The 19,833-nt window shown below is 36.2% G+C and overlaps 1 protein-coding gene across 3 annotated transcripts in view; it reads right to left on the reverse strand.

Annotated features, from left to right (window-relative positions):
• ANO3 (anoctamin 3) overlaps positions 1–19,833 on the reverse strand; it is a 191,336-nt gene that overhangs the window by 35,417 nt on the left and 136,086 nt on the right. For all 3 annotated transcript variants that reach the window (XM_054067765.1, XM_054067763.1, XM_054067764.1), the window contains exons 6-12: positions 19,079–19,179; positions 14,591–14,635; positions 9,093–9,224; positions 7,923–8,029; positions 6,481–6,536; positions 4,112–4,233; positions 2,789–2,923 (exon numbers count right to left, since the gene is read on the reverse strand). In XM_054067765.1, coding sequence (XP_053923740.1) covers positions 2,789–2,923; positions 4,112–4,233; positions 6,481–6,536; positions 7,923–8,029; positions 9,093–9,224; positions 14,591–14,635; positions 19,079–19,179 — 698 coding nt within the window. The remainder of the gene's footprint in view (positions 1–2,788; positions 2,924–4,111; positions 4,234–6,480; positions 6,537–7,922; positions 8,030–9,092; positions 9,225–14,590; positions 14,636–19,078; positions 19,180–19,833) is intronic.

Here is a 19,833-nt window from a genome sequence, read left to right on the forward strand (position 1 = left end):
GCTTGGTCAAAGCAATATACTGATGCAACACTACTGTGTCACAACGAACCAGAGGGACTGCATGGATCCACACCATCAAGGGCTGAGAGGATCTTCTCCCCAGAATTAACACATCCAGATTACAGAGCACACAGCTAGGTCTTCTACATTAAACCATCCTCTGCCAATATTTTGAAATGAACACTGGCTAATGTTAGCTATAATAAATATACTAACACTCCCTTCCCCTTGTTGGCATCTAGGACTTACACCCAACTTTCAGGCTCCCGCTACTGGAACAGAGTCCTGAGCCACTGGTGGGCACCCTGGGGCTCTGTGTAGCGCAGCACTGAGGCACCTCACAATAGGACCCAACACAACCAGCCTCCATGGGGAGTGAACTAAAATCTGCATGTTCTGTCTGCAGCTGCTCAACAGCAACCAAAGAGAAAAAGAGTGAACATGAAAATATGAAAGCTACCTCTGTGCTCCTGCGACTTATATCCTGCAGCCTTCTGCAAGCAAGATAACTGCATCACTCTGTTAGAAGAACTAAGCAAGAGCTGTAGCTCCAAGTCTTCTTGGGAGAAGCATAAGACACATATACAAGCACATAATAGCTAACAGTTTGAAAAAAACAAATTCTGATAAATTCTGTTCTTTCTCTTGGTCATTGTCAATGCCACATCTTTCTGTTCCAGGACAAGTGCCTGAAATATTAAACTATACTCTGAGAATAGCAGATGATGGCACCTTGTTCCCTCTTTGCTGAAACTGTGCCATTGGACATATGCAGAACATAAGATTCCCAGTTCAACAGTGCTAGTCCATATACTCTTAAGAACAGGCTAATCCGTACCACCACGTTTCCATGATGGCAACTACATCGTAGTCTCCTTGCCCTACAACAGCTTCCAGTTCCTCCTGCTTATTGCCCATGCTGTGTGCATTGGTGTAAATGCACTTATTTCAGCTGGACTGATAATCCCTCAACTCTCATAAAGGGAATAGTGTTCATTCCCAAATGACTGGTACTTGGATTATCTAACCCATCGGTGCCAGTCACATCCTTTCCTTCACCAGATGTACTTGCCCTCACTCGCTCTGTATTGATATACTGGAGGTCTCCGCCAGTACACCATCTCTCAGGCACCGGAGTTCCACTTCCAGGCTCACTCCTAACTAGCCTCATTTTGTCCCCCTCTCCCTTCACATCTAGTTTAAAGTTCTATTTATGAGCCTTGCTAGATTTTTGGTGAGGATTTTTGTACCTCTAGGAGACAAGCGTGCCCCATCCCCAGTAAGGAAGCCTGGAGGTGCGTGGGCCAGTCCATGATCAAAAACCCCAAAGTTTTGCTCCTCATACCACATTTAGAGCCGGGTATTAATTGATTCATTCTTCTTGATCTCTCCCTCTTCACTCCTTATTGTTGGAATAGAGGTAAACACTATTTGAGCCCCAGAGCCCTTCACCATTTTCCCCAGAGCCCTGAAGTCCCTCTTTATTGCTCTCAGCTTCCTCCTCTGTATGCCATTGTGGCCTATTTGGAACACTAGCAGAGGGTAATAATCTGTAGGTTTCACCAAGGAAGGAAGTTTCCTAGTAATGTCTTTTCCTGAGGCCCCAGGCAGGCAGCAGACCTCCTAGTGCAGTGGGTCCAGTCTGCAGATAGGGCTCTCTATTCCCTTCAGAAGGGAATCCCCCAAGGCAATCACTCCTCTCTTCTTTTTCTCAGAGGTTGTTTTGATGTTCTTTTGGGGATGGTGCAGCCTAGGGAATGTTTTACAGACATTTATTGTGCAAAACAATCCTAATACAGACAGCAATATCCTAAAGATAGCATAGTTTCCTGGATTATATATTTATTGCATTTAATGCAATTTGAAGTTGTGAAGTCTCTCAGGAGTTTGCTGCATAAAAGCAAGCATAAAAAAGCTTTAATTACAGCTCGGTAGAATGTAATAATTCACTATGAAATAGAAGATAAAGGCAATTCCATAAAGAAAACCTAGAACAGTCCAGCTCAAAGCCCAAGAAATACTTGCTATGAAAGCTGACTCCAAGTATAATTACAACCTAAGCATCCAAACTGCCTGGAGGAACAGTGGCAATTGCAAGCGCACAGATCCTGTTGTGCCTGATGACATCTAATGGAAAACTTTGTAATAAGGGTGAATCCTCTGAAACAGTTCCTAAAAATACCGTCAGCACTTATCTCAGGTACCCTCATCACTATTTCTAAACTGACATAGAGCCCTCTAAGAGCAAACTCACAACAGTGGCAAACTTGAAAACTAGGTTCATTTCCTGTGGTTGTAAAGTCCCTGAAGCTGGGTCTTTTGTTTGCATAGGCAAGAAATTTGCCACTATTAATACTGAGAGAAAAAAAAGGCATAGACAAAATTAAGTCAAAGTTTAGCAAGTGTTCTACTCTCCGGAAATTATAAGGGAGATGGAGGTAGACAGAGAGTATGTCTGACTTTTTTCACCTGTCAGCCTTGACAAGAGTGACAACCATTGCAGTACCCATGACATCTGGACTGGTACTTGCTATGTTTCTTTACAGGCAGACTGGGAAACACTGCAGATGCATTGCTAAGAGAACTTGCTGTGGATGGTATGCACACAGCTTGATGTAAAACAGATATACAAAGTAGATACATCTGACTGAAGAACTCAGTGTTTCATTTGGTTATATTTGCATGATTACCAGATCTGGAAAGCATTTAAAAATAAAATAATGATCTCAGTTATACCACACGGTTGTTAATTTTCATCAGGCTATTATGTTTTTCAATGGAATTTTACCTTACTTGGCTGGAATCCATCGTAAATAATCCATAAAGGAAAACAAAGAGCCCAACCAGGGCAGCAGGAATAAGCATTCCAGTATACCACCCCAACCAGGCAAAATACAGTCCAATTTTTTCACCAAAATATCGCCTGCATGAAAAGGAAACACATACATTGTTTAAAGTTAAAACTTATGGTGACTTTTATCTATTACATTTATGGTAAAATTATTGTCAGTTTCTGAAACATTTTATTTCAGGCTAGCATAACATCCTAGTGGCACTAATTGCAGACTTATCAGAACTTATATTTTACAAGGAGATAACTGAAGTGCTTTGTAATTTTCATGTCCTTGTGATGACTAAATATATGTACCAGTTTCAACATTATTAAACACAGGATGTTTTATTTGCACACAGATGTGTATATATATACACATATATTAAAAAATTCCAGAGAGGGATATGGTATGACCGAAGTATCCCAGTAAAAAAAGCATTTATAATCAAAATATTTCTATGTAATAATCATTGTCATGATTATGTAACCAATATTAGAGAAAACAATGATTTGAAAATACAACTCGAAGACTGAGCTTTAATTCTTCAAAACTTGGGTATATGTTGCTAGATGAGATGAAGTAGCAGTGATCAAAAAGTAAATCATAGATGATACTATTTGATCAGCACAGAACTGTCCCATGGCAGATGCTCCACTGCCTTCAGTGGAACACTACTGGGCGCAATAATTGGTTATGACTGTCAGATCAGGAGTGAAAACTGACAGCAAGGAAAAATTAATTAATGGTTTTCGATGTCAAAAATGAGAAAAACACGAAAACCAAACATTGCAATTATTTAAGTTAAATTACATATACGTCTATGCTTTACATTTAGTAATCTATGATATTAATTATAAGAAACAGAAACATAACCCATGCAGAAATGTAACAACGAGACTGTATTTTCCCTCCACTGGATCTGGCAACTCTGACTGTTCATGGGGATAACAAGCTATTGCTCTCAAAGGTGCTATCATGAGAGGCAAGTGTCTCTGATCAGCAGACCACTTCATGGGTCTGCATTTTAAGTTTCACACTGCGAATTGTCAAGCGACTGGATCTATGTGCCTTTTTTTGCAGCCTCATTTGAAATTAATAGCCCTGAACAAAAGGGCACCCAAAAGAAGCAACTTGGAGAATTCCAATCTTACCTAACAATACTGAACAGCTAAATTTTACAGGAAAGCGTAAGGATGAGGAATTTAGCAGTTTGGTTAATGCCCTTTTACCAGCTAATTTGTATCACAGAAACAAGCTACTCTTCAAAGTACTAATACCTTATTAAATCGAGTGGTTGGTATTTGTACCACATTCCCCACCGTGCCCAGCGCTCATATAAGAGGTGTCTGTGATTCTGAGCTCCATGTGTTTTGATGGGATGTCTGCTTTTGTGGCTTCCCTGAAAAACACAAACAAATAAATGTATATGTTTTACATAGCACTTTTTTACCTATTTAATTATTTAAATATTATTTAAATATTATTTAAATATTATTTAAATATTATTTAAATATTGTATTATTTTAATATTATTTTAATTTTTAATGAGGAGTTAACTATTTTTAATAAATATGTCTCATATTATGGACATTTTTAGGATGCATCACCTGGAACTAACAGGTAAGCCTGACAGAAGAGATATGGTTACATACACTTCTGAGATGGTCAGTTTCTCCAGGATCAATGATTGAACTATACTAGTATAAGACTATATTCGCATTTGAATGTATAGAAAACCAGAGTCTTTCTGCGATATGTGTTCTCAACGATGATGGAAACAACTGAATTAGAATTATTCTGAAACTTACACAGGATGCTGAGAAGCATTAAGAGCAGAACACAGATTCAGTCTGGCTCAAAAGGAGTCCTTAAGGGCATGTCTGACAGTTACAGACTGCCTGACAGCCTGAAAGAATAGCCTCAAACTCGGCATTTGAAAGGGAACACATGGATTCATTAGAATCATCCTAATCAGAATCTCTTGTGTTTGTAATTGTACTTCATTTCAGAAGCAGGACATCATTTGAACTTTTTCTCCAAAAAAACCCCACTCAGTTACAGTAAAGAAAACCTTTTATGAAATAACTGCAAATGAGCCAAGTAATTTCTGGGGAAGAACACAGAGCTCCCCAGAGCAGTACTTCAAAGTTAGCAGACAGACTGCTGATTCAAGTAATTTAGCTATTTAAATTTTTATCAATTATTTGAAATCTGGAGCAATCTCGCCAATTGAAAGAACACTGTTCATTTGTTGTAATCTGCTGACCCTCTGGTTTAAGAATGGATCAAAACCAAAGCTAAGCATATATACACTCCAATTCGACTCATTTCTCATCACAGTCAGCAAAGAAGCATAGAAAAAATGTCAATGCAGACTGGGATTTTTGCAATATCTAGGAATACCTAAGAAGAGAATATCAACTTATGCTCACAGTCATCCGCATGAATGGCTGCAATACATGAAGCATTACCCACACTGCACATTTTTATATCTTCCCTCACACACACTTCTTTCTGCACTGTTTATCCATAACAGAATTCAAGTCTCAGTAATTCCATTGGGAATGAATTTTCACTTTGATTTGCTTATACGATAAAGAAAAAACTAAAAAAATAATTGAGAGTGCTCAACCATCACCCCTTAGCATCAGCCAGGCAGCAATTAAGATAAGTGGCTTAAAAATCATTAACCTTAACTGAAACTTTGAAACAGTAGCTTATGCCGTAACAAATGAACATATACATAAAATAGATATGACAGAATGGTTTTGACAGCTAGAGAAAGCTTCACAGGCTTTTCTGGTAGTTCAGCCAGCTTTTCTCCAAAGTCATTAACAGATAGCTGAAGTGTTAGCAATTATATTAAATTATTTATCTAAAATACTCCTTCTCTATATCCCCAGTATTTAATCATTAATAACATATTAAAAAATTACTCTCAGCAATTGGTAAAGCGCAGGTCAGTCCTTTAGAACATAAGACCAAGTCACAATATTCAGCCTGAGAAACTATGGAGTTCATAGCTACAACCACCACAATACTGATCGGCATTCAAAATAACTGAAGATGCGTGCTGGCTTCTTTCTTTTCAATAAGCAAAGGTTGTCTGAAAACCCTCTGAAGCCAAACACAAGTTTTTCATTTACTTCATGGGTTTAGAGTCTTCAGTAGACTTTAACCTACTGAGAAAAGATATTGTCAAGTACAAGTCATCCAGAAGTATTCAGAAAAGTCTAAACAGGAGATAATTAACCAGTTTCCCTAACTGCCATCAGGTGCACAAGCTATTAGAAAACCAAAACATTTTGTAGGTGGGCAGGCAAAAACAATTTAATACAGCTAATTGGAACAACTGATATTCTCATTAAGAACTCCACAGGCAGTGTCCAGTTCATAAAAGTAAACAAAGAATTATGATGTTCTAGTTCAGATATAAAATGCTGCACGAAGTTATTACAGTACATTATGGAAGAAAAAAAAATAAAAAGCCAATATTAAATTAAGAGCTATAAATAAAAAAAAGCCTGAACAGATTACTTAATGAAATTAAAAGTTTGAGGCAAAATTAAAAATAAAGTAAGATCTCAAAACATTAGGACAAGCTTTAATCTGAATATCAATGCAAATATGAAATAAACCAGGTTACCTCATGTGGTGGAAATGCTGCTTCATATGTTCCATTATTTAGTAATCTATTAATACCTAAAAAGAAAAGATGCATTAGTTACAATATCAATTTTTTTCACCCATTTTATTTAAAGAAGTGTGAATTTTCATGTTAGCTAGTAAGACTATAACAATATTGGATGCTCAGGATGCTGCTAAACATGACAGTCATCAATAATCCCACCAACCATTTGTGCTGGTTTTGCTGATCCCTTGAGATGTCTGGGTCTATCAAACTACAGCAACATTTTGAGGGCCAGTGTCTGCAAGTTTTTTCTCAGGGGCAGACACTTGTGCCAGATCAAGTATGAGAGATGCTTACATTCATGTTGCATTAATCAGAGCATACGATACGGATTTTATGGGTGACCAGATGAGCTGACATACAGAGAGTGGTATGGACAGACAATCCTTGAGGCAGCAAAACCCCTGCAGAGTTAAAAGCTAACCTGTTGTTATTTTTAAATACAAGCCAGGTGAAGGAATTTGTATCGCAGCAGTGCTCTGCACCATACTGGCTAGAGCATTTTGGATTATTTCCTAGAATCCTCCTGAAAGCAGATTTGTTGTACTAGCAAAGCACAGTATAAAAATAAATAATGAATAAACATTAATAATTATGATAAAAAGATTCGGTAGCCTCTAAGAACACATCCATAGCCAACAGCTCCGCCAAGAAGTATGATGGAAGTACCTATGATGGATTTCAGCTTTCTCTATTTAAATATACAAATCATAGTAAACTAATCTTGTAATGAAATTTGGCACCATCGACTTCAAAGCAATTAAATTTGAACTCATTTCCTCTGTTTTTCTCACTACTCCTTTTCTTCAAAAACTCAAGCAACAACTTTCTGCAATTTCTATCATCATCATAAATGTAAAGTTTTGACTCTATATTTAATTCCTGCAAAGAAATTCATATATACATTCCCTGTTCATTGCAACTTAAAATGAATAGCTAGACATTCTAAAAAATAATATTGTAACAAAAGAGTTGATATAAACTGAATTTAGTCTTCAGGTCTCTGAGCTGCACAGAGACATAAAACAATTTAAGTTGATTGATTCTGCTGGACTGAACTGCTGGGTAGTAGCAGAACTACTAGGTACAGTCCTCAAAAATACTCAACAGTTTTCTGAGGTATATGTTATCTTTTTTTGTGGCTCATGATCACATTAAGTTACCATAATTTCTCCAATTTCTTTTAAAGAATGAGATATTAAGTGAAAAATATTTTCACTGAGATATTTAAAGAAAGCAATTGATGTGACATTACTTCAACTACATTACTGACAAAATAAGATGATTTTAAAGAATGGCAAAATTAACTGAGTTTACTCAAATGATACCTTTTCAGGCAATAAATAACATAAATAATTTTTATAGCTTCAGGTTTGGAAAAAACCCAGCATTCTTACCCATTTTGGATTTTCCATCTTCATACTTAGTTCTCTGTAACATATGATGCACAATTCTACTTCTCGTGGAATTGCTGAAGAAGCTGTCTTTGTTGTTTATCGTAAAACTATTAAGATAAAGAATGTCTTTTAATATTCAAAACAATGCAGAGGTGCCAAAATTTAGCTGCTAGAATGTTTTCCTCTTACAGTGCTTTAGTGGATATTTACCCTCCTCGGTTAGAAAATATGTAAGATTTTACATTCGTAGAGCATCTTCTCAGGTCCACTAAATTTATCATCATCACAAATTATTGTTGGGAAAACAGAATAAGTAAAACTGAATTCTATAACATCCTACTATTCAAGTTAGTTTGGAGTTGTCAGATGTGTCTGTCATGGAACTACCAGAACAACTACTGAGGCCGGAGCAGGGGAGTAAGGAGGAGCTCTACACTGTGAACACTTGAGTAGCAGTGCCACGATGACTTTCCCTTAGAGAATCCTTAGATGGAGCCAAATAATACTTCCTCTTCCAGATGGCTCTGGATTCCGGATGCCAGAAGTCTGACATGTAGGAGCTTTTGCCTACTCAGCTGTGCCAGAAGTGACAGCTGAGCTGGTTGAGAAACAACACCAAAACCAGGTGACTGAATCAATACTATATAGCCAATTACTGAAAAAAAAAATCAGATTATAATGCCATTATTATTCTGCCTTTCCAGAGTAAAGTCAGTAAACCACCAGGTTTCAGAGAGAAAAGCCTTTAAAAAATGTAGATCTGATAAGAAATACAAAAGCATTATCCCTGGTTTTAGCTTGCCCCCAGGTGTTCCCAATTTCAACAGCTGTCTCAGGTTTTGCCTAGGTAAAATATGTAATTAAGCAAAGTACACTTGAGCAAGTATTTGCATTTTGTAAGGTAACAGCAAGAAAAACTTCTAAACGAAAATGGTAGTCTTAATTTCCAGTCTAATTTTTGCCTGTACTACTGAATAAACGATGAACAGCAAGTAACAGAGAATAGATTTCATCTTTAAGAGAAAGCCCACAGAAAATATCAAATACGACACTGGGTATTTGCCAGTGACCATCTGTTAATGGCTGCCTCTATGCCACTTGCTTAGAAGAAGTGAGAAAATCAAAAATCCTTGTGGTCTCTAGCACTGTCTCTCCAATTCCAGCACTTACTGGTGCATGCGTGCACGGCTGAAGGGTGCTGTGTAGCAATCTGTTTCTTCCAGATCAGGCAGGGCCTCCTTATCAAGCTTCATCGGGTTTCTAGGCAACCAACTTTTCAGCTCTCTCATATTCCTCTGCAAACTGAGACAATAAGAAATCAGATTTACATGCTCTCACCTGGCTGTTATTTCTACGTCCAACACTAAATATTTAGCGACATCATACTATAAATGAAATAAAAGCAGGAAATTTCCACATTAAATAACCAGAAGAAAATAAGGAGTAAGAGTACAATTAACATTATTTATTCTGGTCTGCACTGAACACTTCAATTAAGCATAATTCATCAGAAAATTAATGGGATTACGGTTTAAGATGGGAGTGCAGTATTGAGTCTGGGGAAAATACTTCTCCAGGCCAGTTCACCTGGCAGAACTGTGGATGCTTCTGCCCTACTCAAGAACATATCTAGTTACCTTCTCTATCCCCACTGGATGAATGAAGTGTAACTTCCTCTCCCTCCCTTACCTGGCAAGTCAGATAGTATAATTTATAAAATTTGAACATAAATATAAGACTGCTCAGGATCAAATTTTTATGTTTTTTCTGATTCTAATTCAGCCTCCCCCTGCAAAATTTTCATCAAAAATCCAATGGCTGATACTGTCTTACAGACCAGTATACCCATACACGAAATAAAGGATATATTGCAGAGAAATGGTCACACAGTCTTTAAAGAAAAAAACAAGTATGGCTTCACACCTTTTCTTTAAATCTGCCATTATAAAAACACAAACAGAACACAGGCTTTGTATCCTCAATTAGATGACATGCTGGTATCAAAAAAGGGCTTCCTTCCTCTGGCAACTTGCCTAAATAGTAACTCAGGACACGGTTAATACAGGGGAAAAATTAGTGAAGTCACTCCCTGACCAATTTTGTTTTTCATATTTAGCTTCGACAAACAATAAGTTTTATAGGAGTGTCTCATCCTACGTGAGTGCTACAACACCATAAGTGCATTAGAGATTCTGAAAATGTCAGAATTTTAGAAAAACACAACCCTAAATAATATTTTTTCACAGGATTTGGGTCTCAGTCAATGAATATGTATGTATGATATATAAAGCATACATATCTCATATCCACAAGAAGTGTAAAGCTATAATGAGTATCAGATTTTTTCAGCCGAGGTGAATATTTAATTCTCTGTACTCAGAAGCACAAGCTACCTGTTTCATAACAGCGATAATTGTTGACAAGTTTCTCTTGGGCAGAAAAGCCACCTTTGTGAAAATGCACCTCTTATTATCCCCACTAGAAAAATAAAAGTTCTGCCAGCATTTTACACTGTCAGACAGAAATCCAAGTCAGATGTGGGATGAGAATTTTCCATTGACATTTAAAATTCTCCACATTTTCTTCTTGCTACATATTGCCAAGACACTGGTGCACACTCTGTATGCAATTGATCCTACATGTGAGGGACACCACTCTGTCTGACACTAAGCATTACGAGCCAAAGAACATAAGTCTGTTCATAAAGCTGAAACACAGCAAACATTTTCCAGGCAGGTGCATCCCTTAAGTGTTTCCTTTACTCAAATAACACTTCACTGTGTGACTTGATTTTTTTTTGTTGCAGTAGAATTTCTCTCAGCACAAAGTTATACAGTGTATGTAAGTACATGTTTCACTTCATTTTCCTCTTCTTCTTTTTCTCTTGTACAAATGATTATTTTTTCAGAGTCAAAATGCAGGCTTTTCTTTAATGAAGAAAATATGCAGATGCATCAGGAAGAAGAGAAAAAACAATGCACATGACTTCAGGTTTTTTATCACAAAACTCTTTCAAAACTGATTATGTAAAAAGCCTTAATCATTCTCCTCCTACAAAAAATCTAAAAAGCCAGCAAATTATTTTTATATTAAAAAATTAGCTATTTTTAAAATTCATGTCTGCTCCCTTTAACACGTGAAGTAATGAATAACAGCATTGGAGTAAATAAAAAATTATGTCCATATTACAATTTCTTTTCTGAGGCAAAAAGGCTTTTTATGTAAGGTGTGATTACTTTTTCATTACATCACTTATGGCTGATCACTCCAAATCTTAGTCCATTCAGATGGCATAAACTATTTCAACTGAAAAGTACATTCTTCCCCAACTCTACAAAAATAATGCAGAAAGAGAGACTTCTTTTCTTGGCTTATGGTATTTTACAATTAAAGAATAAATGAAGTTTTATGGAGCTTTCATTCAAAGTGATAACAAATTTGAGATACATTTTTATCAGCGCTCTTAGAGTGGCTTTCTAGGTCCAAAGTAGCAACTTAAACGGATTACGGACTTAATCCATTCAGTGTAGTCTACCTAATAAGAGTAAAAGCAGACAGAGCTGGTTTGGCGAAGTCATTCATGAAATCAGAAGTTTGTACAATGAGATCAAAATGTCCCAGTGGAACAGTGCTGCAAAAATGTGGGCAGTACTTCAGTTACACTCTTATTGAAGCGACTCCAGCTGGTGCTATTGTAACTTTATAGAACTTGGACTGTGGAATGTTATTCTGAAACACACATATATATTTTAATCTAAGATATAAAAATCAATATTTCATGAAGATGCCAGTAATTTCTACTTTGCTCAACTTTCATACTCAGCTGTACTGTTACATATTTTTTGTTCGGTTGTTCTTTTATGCAGAATTAATTTAGCCCAAAACTCCACGCAGATTTTGTTTACTCAGCAGATAGCAATGCAAAGAAAGAAAGTATAGGTGAATTTGGAATTCTCTGATCAGACTCAAGAGAATGAGAATAGCAGTGGCAGTTACCTAATTCAGCTATGGTATTTTTGACAGCTTTTGCTTGTTGTTTGCGCCTCTCATGTATTGACAAAAACCCACAAGACTGTGGCTAGAATCGTAAACCATATGCCACCAAATTACTACATTTTGCGATGGGAAATATGTTGTGGTTGCCAGATTCAATATAAGGACACAATCATCAACAAAAAGGAAAAAAAAATGATACAATTGTTCAATGGAGTGATATTAACGATTTCATTTCAGTGTGCCCAGTGAAATCCAAAACGTTTTAAAAGTCCTTTGGCAAAGCAGCCTTATTGCAGCTCAGTTGCTAAACAAAGTAATTTTTGTTTCTCTGTCCTTAGAAGTATAAATTCATTTCAACATCTCAGTGGGCAGAGTGAAGCTGCACACTAAGGCAACTGTCTTTTAACTTTCTTTTCCTCAACATCAATAACCAGCATGAAATCAGTCTGTCGAATATGGCAGATATGAGACTGATTCATTAGATTATTCAGTCTTAAATCTGAGAGTTCAGACAATTTTTGATACCTACATTATTTACTTGCATGTGCCTCTTCCAGCAGCTTCCTTTCCTTTGATAAGATTTGTTGAATATTTTCAAATATTGCTTTTAAGCAGTATGATAAAATTATTTTTATATTTATACATTTATTATTTTTATATTTATTTTATTTTTATTTTTATTTTTATGTGGCCCTAAGAATACTATGAATTCAGGCTTCATAGGATTAAGTACAATGTTAAAGTGTTTTTTTAAGGTATGTAAATAAAGAAATACAGGGGTACAACAGAGATATCACATATAATACAGAATAACAGTAAGCATAACATTTATCTTCTGTCTTTTCATTCATGCACCCAATAATCTCTTGCAGACTTTTTAAAGGACATTTACAGATATATACATCTACCATATAACCATGTAAATAACTTCAGAGAAACGTACATGCCACAGCAGGGTCTGACATACAAGTTAACTCATTCTTAAATTACAGAATTCTTAAATTACAGAATTCTTAAATTATAGAAACTCTACAATCTTTGAAGCTTTACCTTTGATACACAAAGATTTTAATATAGTTCTTCATCACAGCTGTTGTAAACACCACTTAATAACTTAGAAATATTAATGAAAGTTTTGACAAATTACAGAGAAGCAGTAAAGATTGAAAAGTTATAAAATGCAAAGAAACAATGACAGTAGTAGCAGAAGTTAAAATGGTGCGATGTCTATGACAGCAATTTTAGAGTTAGCTTTCATTTTTAGAGATAGCTTCTCTTCCTTCACACTATTCCTTTGCACTGGGTTATATAAAGTGGCAGAGAAAATATTCACAAAAATATTCATCCCCAAATTCTCAGAAGAAAAAAAAAAAACTGTTGCAAATGAAAAACCAATCTGGCATAAAAATTGTTTATTACTTGTTTCACAGGTACTGTGCAACTTCAATTGCATGTTTCAGACCTCTGCCCTTCTATATAAGAAAAATGAATTTATTTAATATCTAAGACTTACCAGACGGATTACAGATGAAATGAAACAATTCTGCAGTAAAGCTTATTGATTTTGCCTCTACATTACAAAGCACAAAACTTACATTTCTCATAATGCACACTAAAATGGAGCAAGCATGTGAATGACTCGGAAGAGGAAAAAACGCAGTTGTAAATTTATGTTATAGATTATTTCAATATATTCTGTCTGTTTCTGTGTTTATAGTTTTCTCACTTTACCATTCAACAGAGCTTTGCGCATTTTTGTTAGCTGATCATCTTGCAAAACGGTATCATGAGACTACTTAAATTGTTCCTGAGAAATAATGAGAGCTCTTCATCATCCAAAGCAACAACAGGACAACCTAAATCAAATGCAATCTCATCTCAAGATCTACCTTGAGAAAACCTGTGATAGAAAACTCTTTCAGGAGATTTCCCTCATGTAAAAAATTTCATATCTCTTCTCTAGGTAATTAGAATTTACAAGACATCATTCTGACCAGCCAGTGGGGAGTGATTACAGCCCACAGCGTCCTTCGTTCTCGCTCCCCTTGCCTCCTCTCGCCCAGTGCTGTGGCCTCCTGTGCCCCTCTCCTGACTGATGGACTCAGCAACAATGGCAACAGCCACAGGCAATGTTTGCATGTCTCTACCTTCCAGAGAGTTAAGCAGCTTTTATTGCAGTGTATAAGTCATCCTGTCAGCTATCAAAGAAAAATTCAAAATAGCCTTTGGTGTGTGGCACTGACTTAGTCCTGACCAGGGGGGACACGTGTGAGAGAAGATACATTTGCATGTCTAAGGGAATATATGACTAGCAGAACCTGAGACATACTCTCGAAAGTATCTTCCATCCTAAAGAAATATGCCTTGGTAACAACAGTCATAATTGTAGAGGTAGTTCCAATATTAAATCTTTGCTGCCAGGATAAGGCCCCCCCCTTTTTTTTTTTCTTGGCATAAACACATCTACATTTCTAAAATGAGAACTGGCAAAGCTTTAAAGTACTGCAGCTCGTTACAGACGAACATTTTAACACTTTGAGCTAACATATTTTGAGTTTTGAGGAAAATAATCTAATTTTCCAAGTTTCCAGGATAAATTTACAACTGCGAATGAATTTTCTTTAGCAGGGTGACTATCTGACAAAATTAGAAGCTACACATCACCCACCAACCTGCCCATGGTTTTGCTCCTCCAGTCAGTGTAATAACATTTTTTCCTGAAAGAACAGCAAAAATCAGCTGAGAATAATCAAATAGGAGACAGTTGAAAAGGACATATACATTATAAAAGAACACTGGACACTTAAACCCATGCATTTTTATAGGCAGAAAGGTGAAAAACACTTAAAGAAAGGCAACTGAAATAGAATAAGTCATTAAAATTCTGTGATTTCCCAGATTTTTAAGTTCAAAGTTTGTTTCTGAGTCAAAATTAAACATTAGATTTGTAGCTAATAACTATCATAGCTAATCCAGAATTCCTTCATAAGACACCGATCAGACAGGGTTCAATGGTGTCATACTAATACTCACTGCATGTAGCCTTTCTTAGCTTTTATTTCATGCAACCCATTTTAGAAGAATTATCAGGCTACTAAATGCCTTACGCACTCTATGCACTGAGTATCATAAGCACTTAATGCCATTAGATATTATCTTCACTCCCTGAAGTGGAATACCATCACCTCCCTCGACATTTTGCATCCAACTGCAGAACAATACATGAATCTAAAAAAAATCTGAGACTACTAACTGCAAAAAGCAACTTTAATGTCAACAGTTCTTTTCTCTCCACTCTTCACCTGTCACAGCAACTTAGAGAAATAAGACAAAAAATTCCCAGTAAAGTCTTCTGAGAACAGTTATTTTGAAACCATACATAAATATATTTGCTGCAGTGTAATATTTAACACATCTAGTTTCATTTTTTAACATTTTTTTGGCCTCCTTCTATCATCTCATGTCACATTTCAACCACAGAAAGGCCTTGATCTTTTAGATCCGTCAGAGCATCTGTATCTTTACCATGGCACTCATCAGGGACAGTGGAGTTCAGGACCAGGGATTCTGCTCCTTGTTTAGTTTATCTACTCAAAAATTGCCTAAATCCCTTCTACTTCTGCAAGCTTTAATTTTTAGAAAGAATTAAATCAAGCTTATTTGGATACATCTATATAGAAGCATAATATTATTTTCAGTGGCTATTAAATCTCTCCCCTATTCTAGAACACACAAACATGGTACATTCACTGTGCATACCTCTCCATCACTTCTTAATCTAGATCCATACATTGCTAAGGAGATCTGCAACTGATCATCTGGGCAGCATTTGAGATAAAGTACATTGCTTACATTAAAGTAACAATGCAGTGAATATGTAAAAGGACTGGGAAAGAAATGTTGCCTAGAAAATAAGGGGCTGTTGGAAAACTATGTATCTACCTGATCTAGTGGGACTTGTCCCTGCCCATTGCAGGGGGGTTGGAACTGGATGATCTTTAAGGTCTCTTCCAACCCAAACTATTGTATGATTCTACCAATATGCAGGCTGTTGACAGCCTGACAGTTGCTACCACTAGGCAGAATTGTAAACGAAGCAATGAATTATTATGGTAAATTTTTCAGACATTACATTTTTAACAAAACTCTTCCTTCACTCAGTTTAATTGCTCTTTGGCACAGATGGAATTCAAGTGAGCTACAGAAGCAACTAATTTATTCATTATACACAATAGTAATTATGTGTCACAAGAGATACTTGCAGACACAGATAAAATTAAACTTTTGTCTGAGTTCCAGAAATACATAGTAGAGCTTCATTCCTACTGACAGACTGTGTACTAAACAAAAATATCTATAAATTGTTAAAAAAATTATAACTCAGTCATGAACTAACCTTGGTGCTAACATAAATCTTGTTTGAAACCATACACAAGGCAACAGTGATTTACCATGGTCTTCTGAAACGCTAGAAAAATTTACTTTTGTAATTCAAACCCTGAGATTCCATTTATATTACATGCATGACGTGTACTACAAATCTGCCAACACATTTAGGTAGAATGCCATGTTAACACAGTTCTAGGACGCTGGGTGGTCTCCTGCGCCAGAAAAAAAAGCATTATTCCTTTTCAGCAAGAGAGAAATACTTAACCTGCTTAATATCAATTTTGCTTAGATTCCTGGATTGAGCAAAATGACCGCAAAAATATGAGTTTAATTATTCATGCATTGTCCATATATGATACCAACATTTGGTATATTTTAGCGACCATAACTGAAACCCAAAACTTTGAACACTGTGCAAAAGAAGGAGGTATTGCATCAAAATACTGCAGGGAAGGTTAGCGCTCTTCTTCAATTGTGCGTTAAAAATGGACAGTCAGAAGCCACTATTAAATGAGATAAAGGCTAAGAGAAATAATCTGTTCTTAGAATCATGGAATATCTCAAGTTGGAATAGACCCATAAGGATCATTGAATCCAACTCCCTGCCCTTCACAGGACTACTTGAAACTTCTTGGGAGAGAATGACTCCAGTTCTTTGTAACTGTTGGGAGAATTTTATTATTTAAGCTTCCCCTGTCCACTGAATGGAGAAAACAGTTACCTCAAGAAAACAATACATTCCATCCAGTTAAGAAAAGTTTGATTTAAATAAGCAAGCTCAAGACTTAAAACAAACAAACGTGATTTTGACAGAACATGCAATTAAATTATAAAATATGTGGTCAGAGGATGTTTTTACGGAAGTGCTGATGGCTATTTTTGCATCCATGAAAAGCTGCCAGGGACTAGTATAAAGCCAAGATGAAGACATGAACTCTGCCTCAGGAAGCCTCTAAACCACAGCCTTCTGCAAAGAGAGAAGGCATAGTGAAACATTGCTCGGCTTCTGTATTTGATAGACACTGTAGACTGGTTGCTGGCAGAGCAAAACAGGCTTTTGTTCTATTCTGCTACGTCCACTTTGTGTTCACAATGAAACTGTGTTCACTTTTATTTTTTTTAAATTATGGAAATTAAAGAAATAGCCTATCTGAAACACTCACACAAGTTTTAGATCACAATTTCATTTAAATTCCTATTAAGATGTTTTTACAGAGAGAAGTAATGGTGATCACTTTACTATTTTTCACAGTTCTGTGATGGAGTTAGAGGTAGAGGGCTTTTTTCTTACCAAACAGATGTTTCATTCTACAGTAAAAGTGCCAACACGGTGAAGCAGCAAAATTTAGCATTTTAGGTACTTTTGGTGTACTGAACTGAGTGAGAGAAAAGCAAGACAAAGCAACAGCCCAGAAACAAAGGAACACGGATCAGACAGTTTGGAGGAGGAAAAAAAAAGGGAATATATTTATATGTCAGACAATAATATAATAAACAAACGTGTCTTTGAATGCCTTCCAAATAGAGTAGTATTGCAAAAGTCAGCCTTTTTTTTTTTTTTTGTCTTTTCTGAAGAGCACTACTGATCTGGAAAACTACTGTAACTATGAAGAATTCAAACCGTTGCTAAATCCTAATTTATTTTTCTGACTTCAGGTATCAATAGCAAGAAAACAATTTTGACTTGGAATTCAGATTGTCCATGTGTCTCTGCACACACATGCAAACACTTTTATATTTAAAATGTGGACAAGTTTTATTCAAACTAGAGAAGCTCAAATAGCACCATAACAATAATAATAATCTCAAAGACATGGAAGATGACTGTACAGAAAACATATTTTTAATGAAAAGAACTCTGAAGGCTTAATGGAATGGTGTGGAAACTCAGTACAAAAATGGCTATTTGAAATGAGTTTTGAGCGAAGGATGCTTCATGGTGACTTTCTGGCTTAGGACCAACACAAGGGAGCAACACTGCTGTAGGTAAAATCAGCAGGGACACGAAAGACGGAGCAACTTGGCAATTTTAGGTGAGAAAGGAGTGCTCTAAGGGCATTTTCTGTGAGTCACACAGCTTTGGCACCCGGTTACCACTTTAACTCCTGATGAGGTTTACAGAACACTACATGCCCTTTTTTCTCAAAGATGAAAAATGTTAATTGTTTGGAAAAGGGAAATTTTCTCCTTTAGAAACTTTTGTATTATTGCAGGATATATTAACTTGTCCTACAAATAAATAAAAACATACGACAGAATTTGTTTAGCACATAAGACAAGGAACTCAACTGAGTTCATTATTCTGCAAAAGGAAAGCTAGAGGGCCAAGAAATAAAGGTAACTCCTTTTCTCCAAAGTATGCCAATAGGTGTTATATTGAAGACAAAGGAGACACCAGCTATTTCTGTCATTTCACCTACTTTTGGGTAAGACTTCAGAAAGACACTAAAATTCTGGAGAATACTTGAGCTCAGATGGAGAATACCCGAAACTTTGCCAAAATAATGTATGAACTATTGACATTTTTTCCTAAAGACACATGATTAATTTGTCTTGGAAGGTAAGCTTGAAAATAAGTAAGACAGCTAAACATGAAAAGAACAGTGCCTATTACTTGTTTCTCCTCTTCTCGCTCCATATCATCTCACTAAATGAAATATAAGCATGCCTGGCCACGATGCAGCAAAGACTGTATTTTAACCTTAAGGTAAGTAATGAAGTTTTAATATTAAGCACAATATGACAAGTTTCTTAAAATAGTTCCACCGTACCTGAAAGGCATCCTGATGTTCATTCTTTCTGCATATTTGCACAATGTCTCCCATGGACAGTGAATTTTAACAAACATGATATCACTGTTCGTAACAGCTGGCTGTAAAAAGCAGTAGCAAATAACACATATTAATAATTCAAACATTGCATTCACCTTTCTTAAAGCATTCTTCAGGGTCAGGTTCTGGTTTTAGGCCTGAAGGGGCCATGCAAGTCTGAAAACATCCTAAGTGGTCTGAACTAGACAATGGAAAGTGAGCAACTTCTTTTTTTCTCCCAGACTCTGTAATATGAGTAAAGTATTATCTGTCAAAAGGAACCTGTAGGACAGATCTTTGCTTATAAACACAGCAGAAGTAGATAAAGTGTTTGTGCAGCGTTTTTGACACAGAATAAATGAATTAATTTTATATCCCCTCAAAATCATCTTAGATGAGCCGCTTGAAGACCATTCTGTGTTTCTCCCATTTAAAGAGAGCAGTGCTGAGCTGCCAGAGACATAAGAAGAGCTGAGAGAAGACTGCAGGTCCTACTCTGCCAAAATGGTAACTCCAGGGAATGGTAAGGTAACTGCGATATCTGCTATGAGCTTACAAATGTGATATCTATACAAACTGAGATTTTTTTTGTAAAATTACAAAGAATGCTCTACACAAATGTTTTTAATCTCTGATTTACTTGTACATAAAACAAGAATTTCAGCATTATAGGTTCCTGTATTTATCTTTTCTTATGAACGCTTCAGTTCTACACC

The sequence above is a fragment of the Cuculus canorus genome, chromosome 5 (genome assembly GCF_017976375.1).
Source record: "Cuculus canorus isolate bCucCan1 chromosome 5, bCucCan1.pri, whole genome shotgun sequence".
In the NCBI taxonomy this organism is placed as follows: Eukaryota; Metazoa; Chordata; class Aves; order Cuculiformes; family Cuculidae; genus Cuculus; species Cuculus canorus.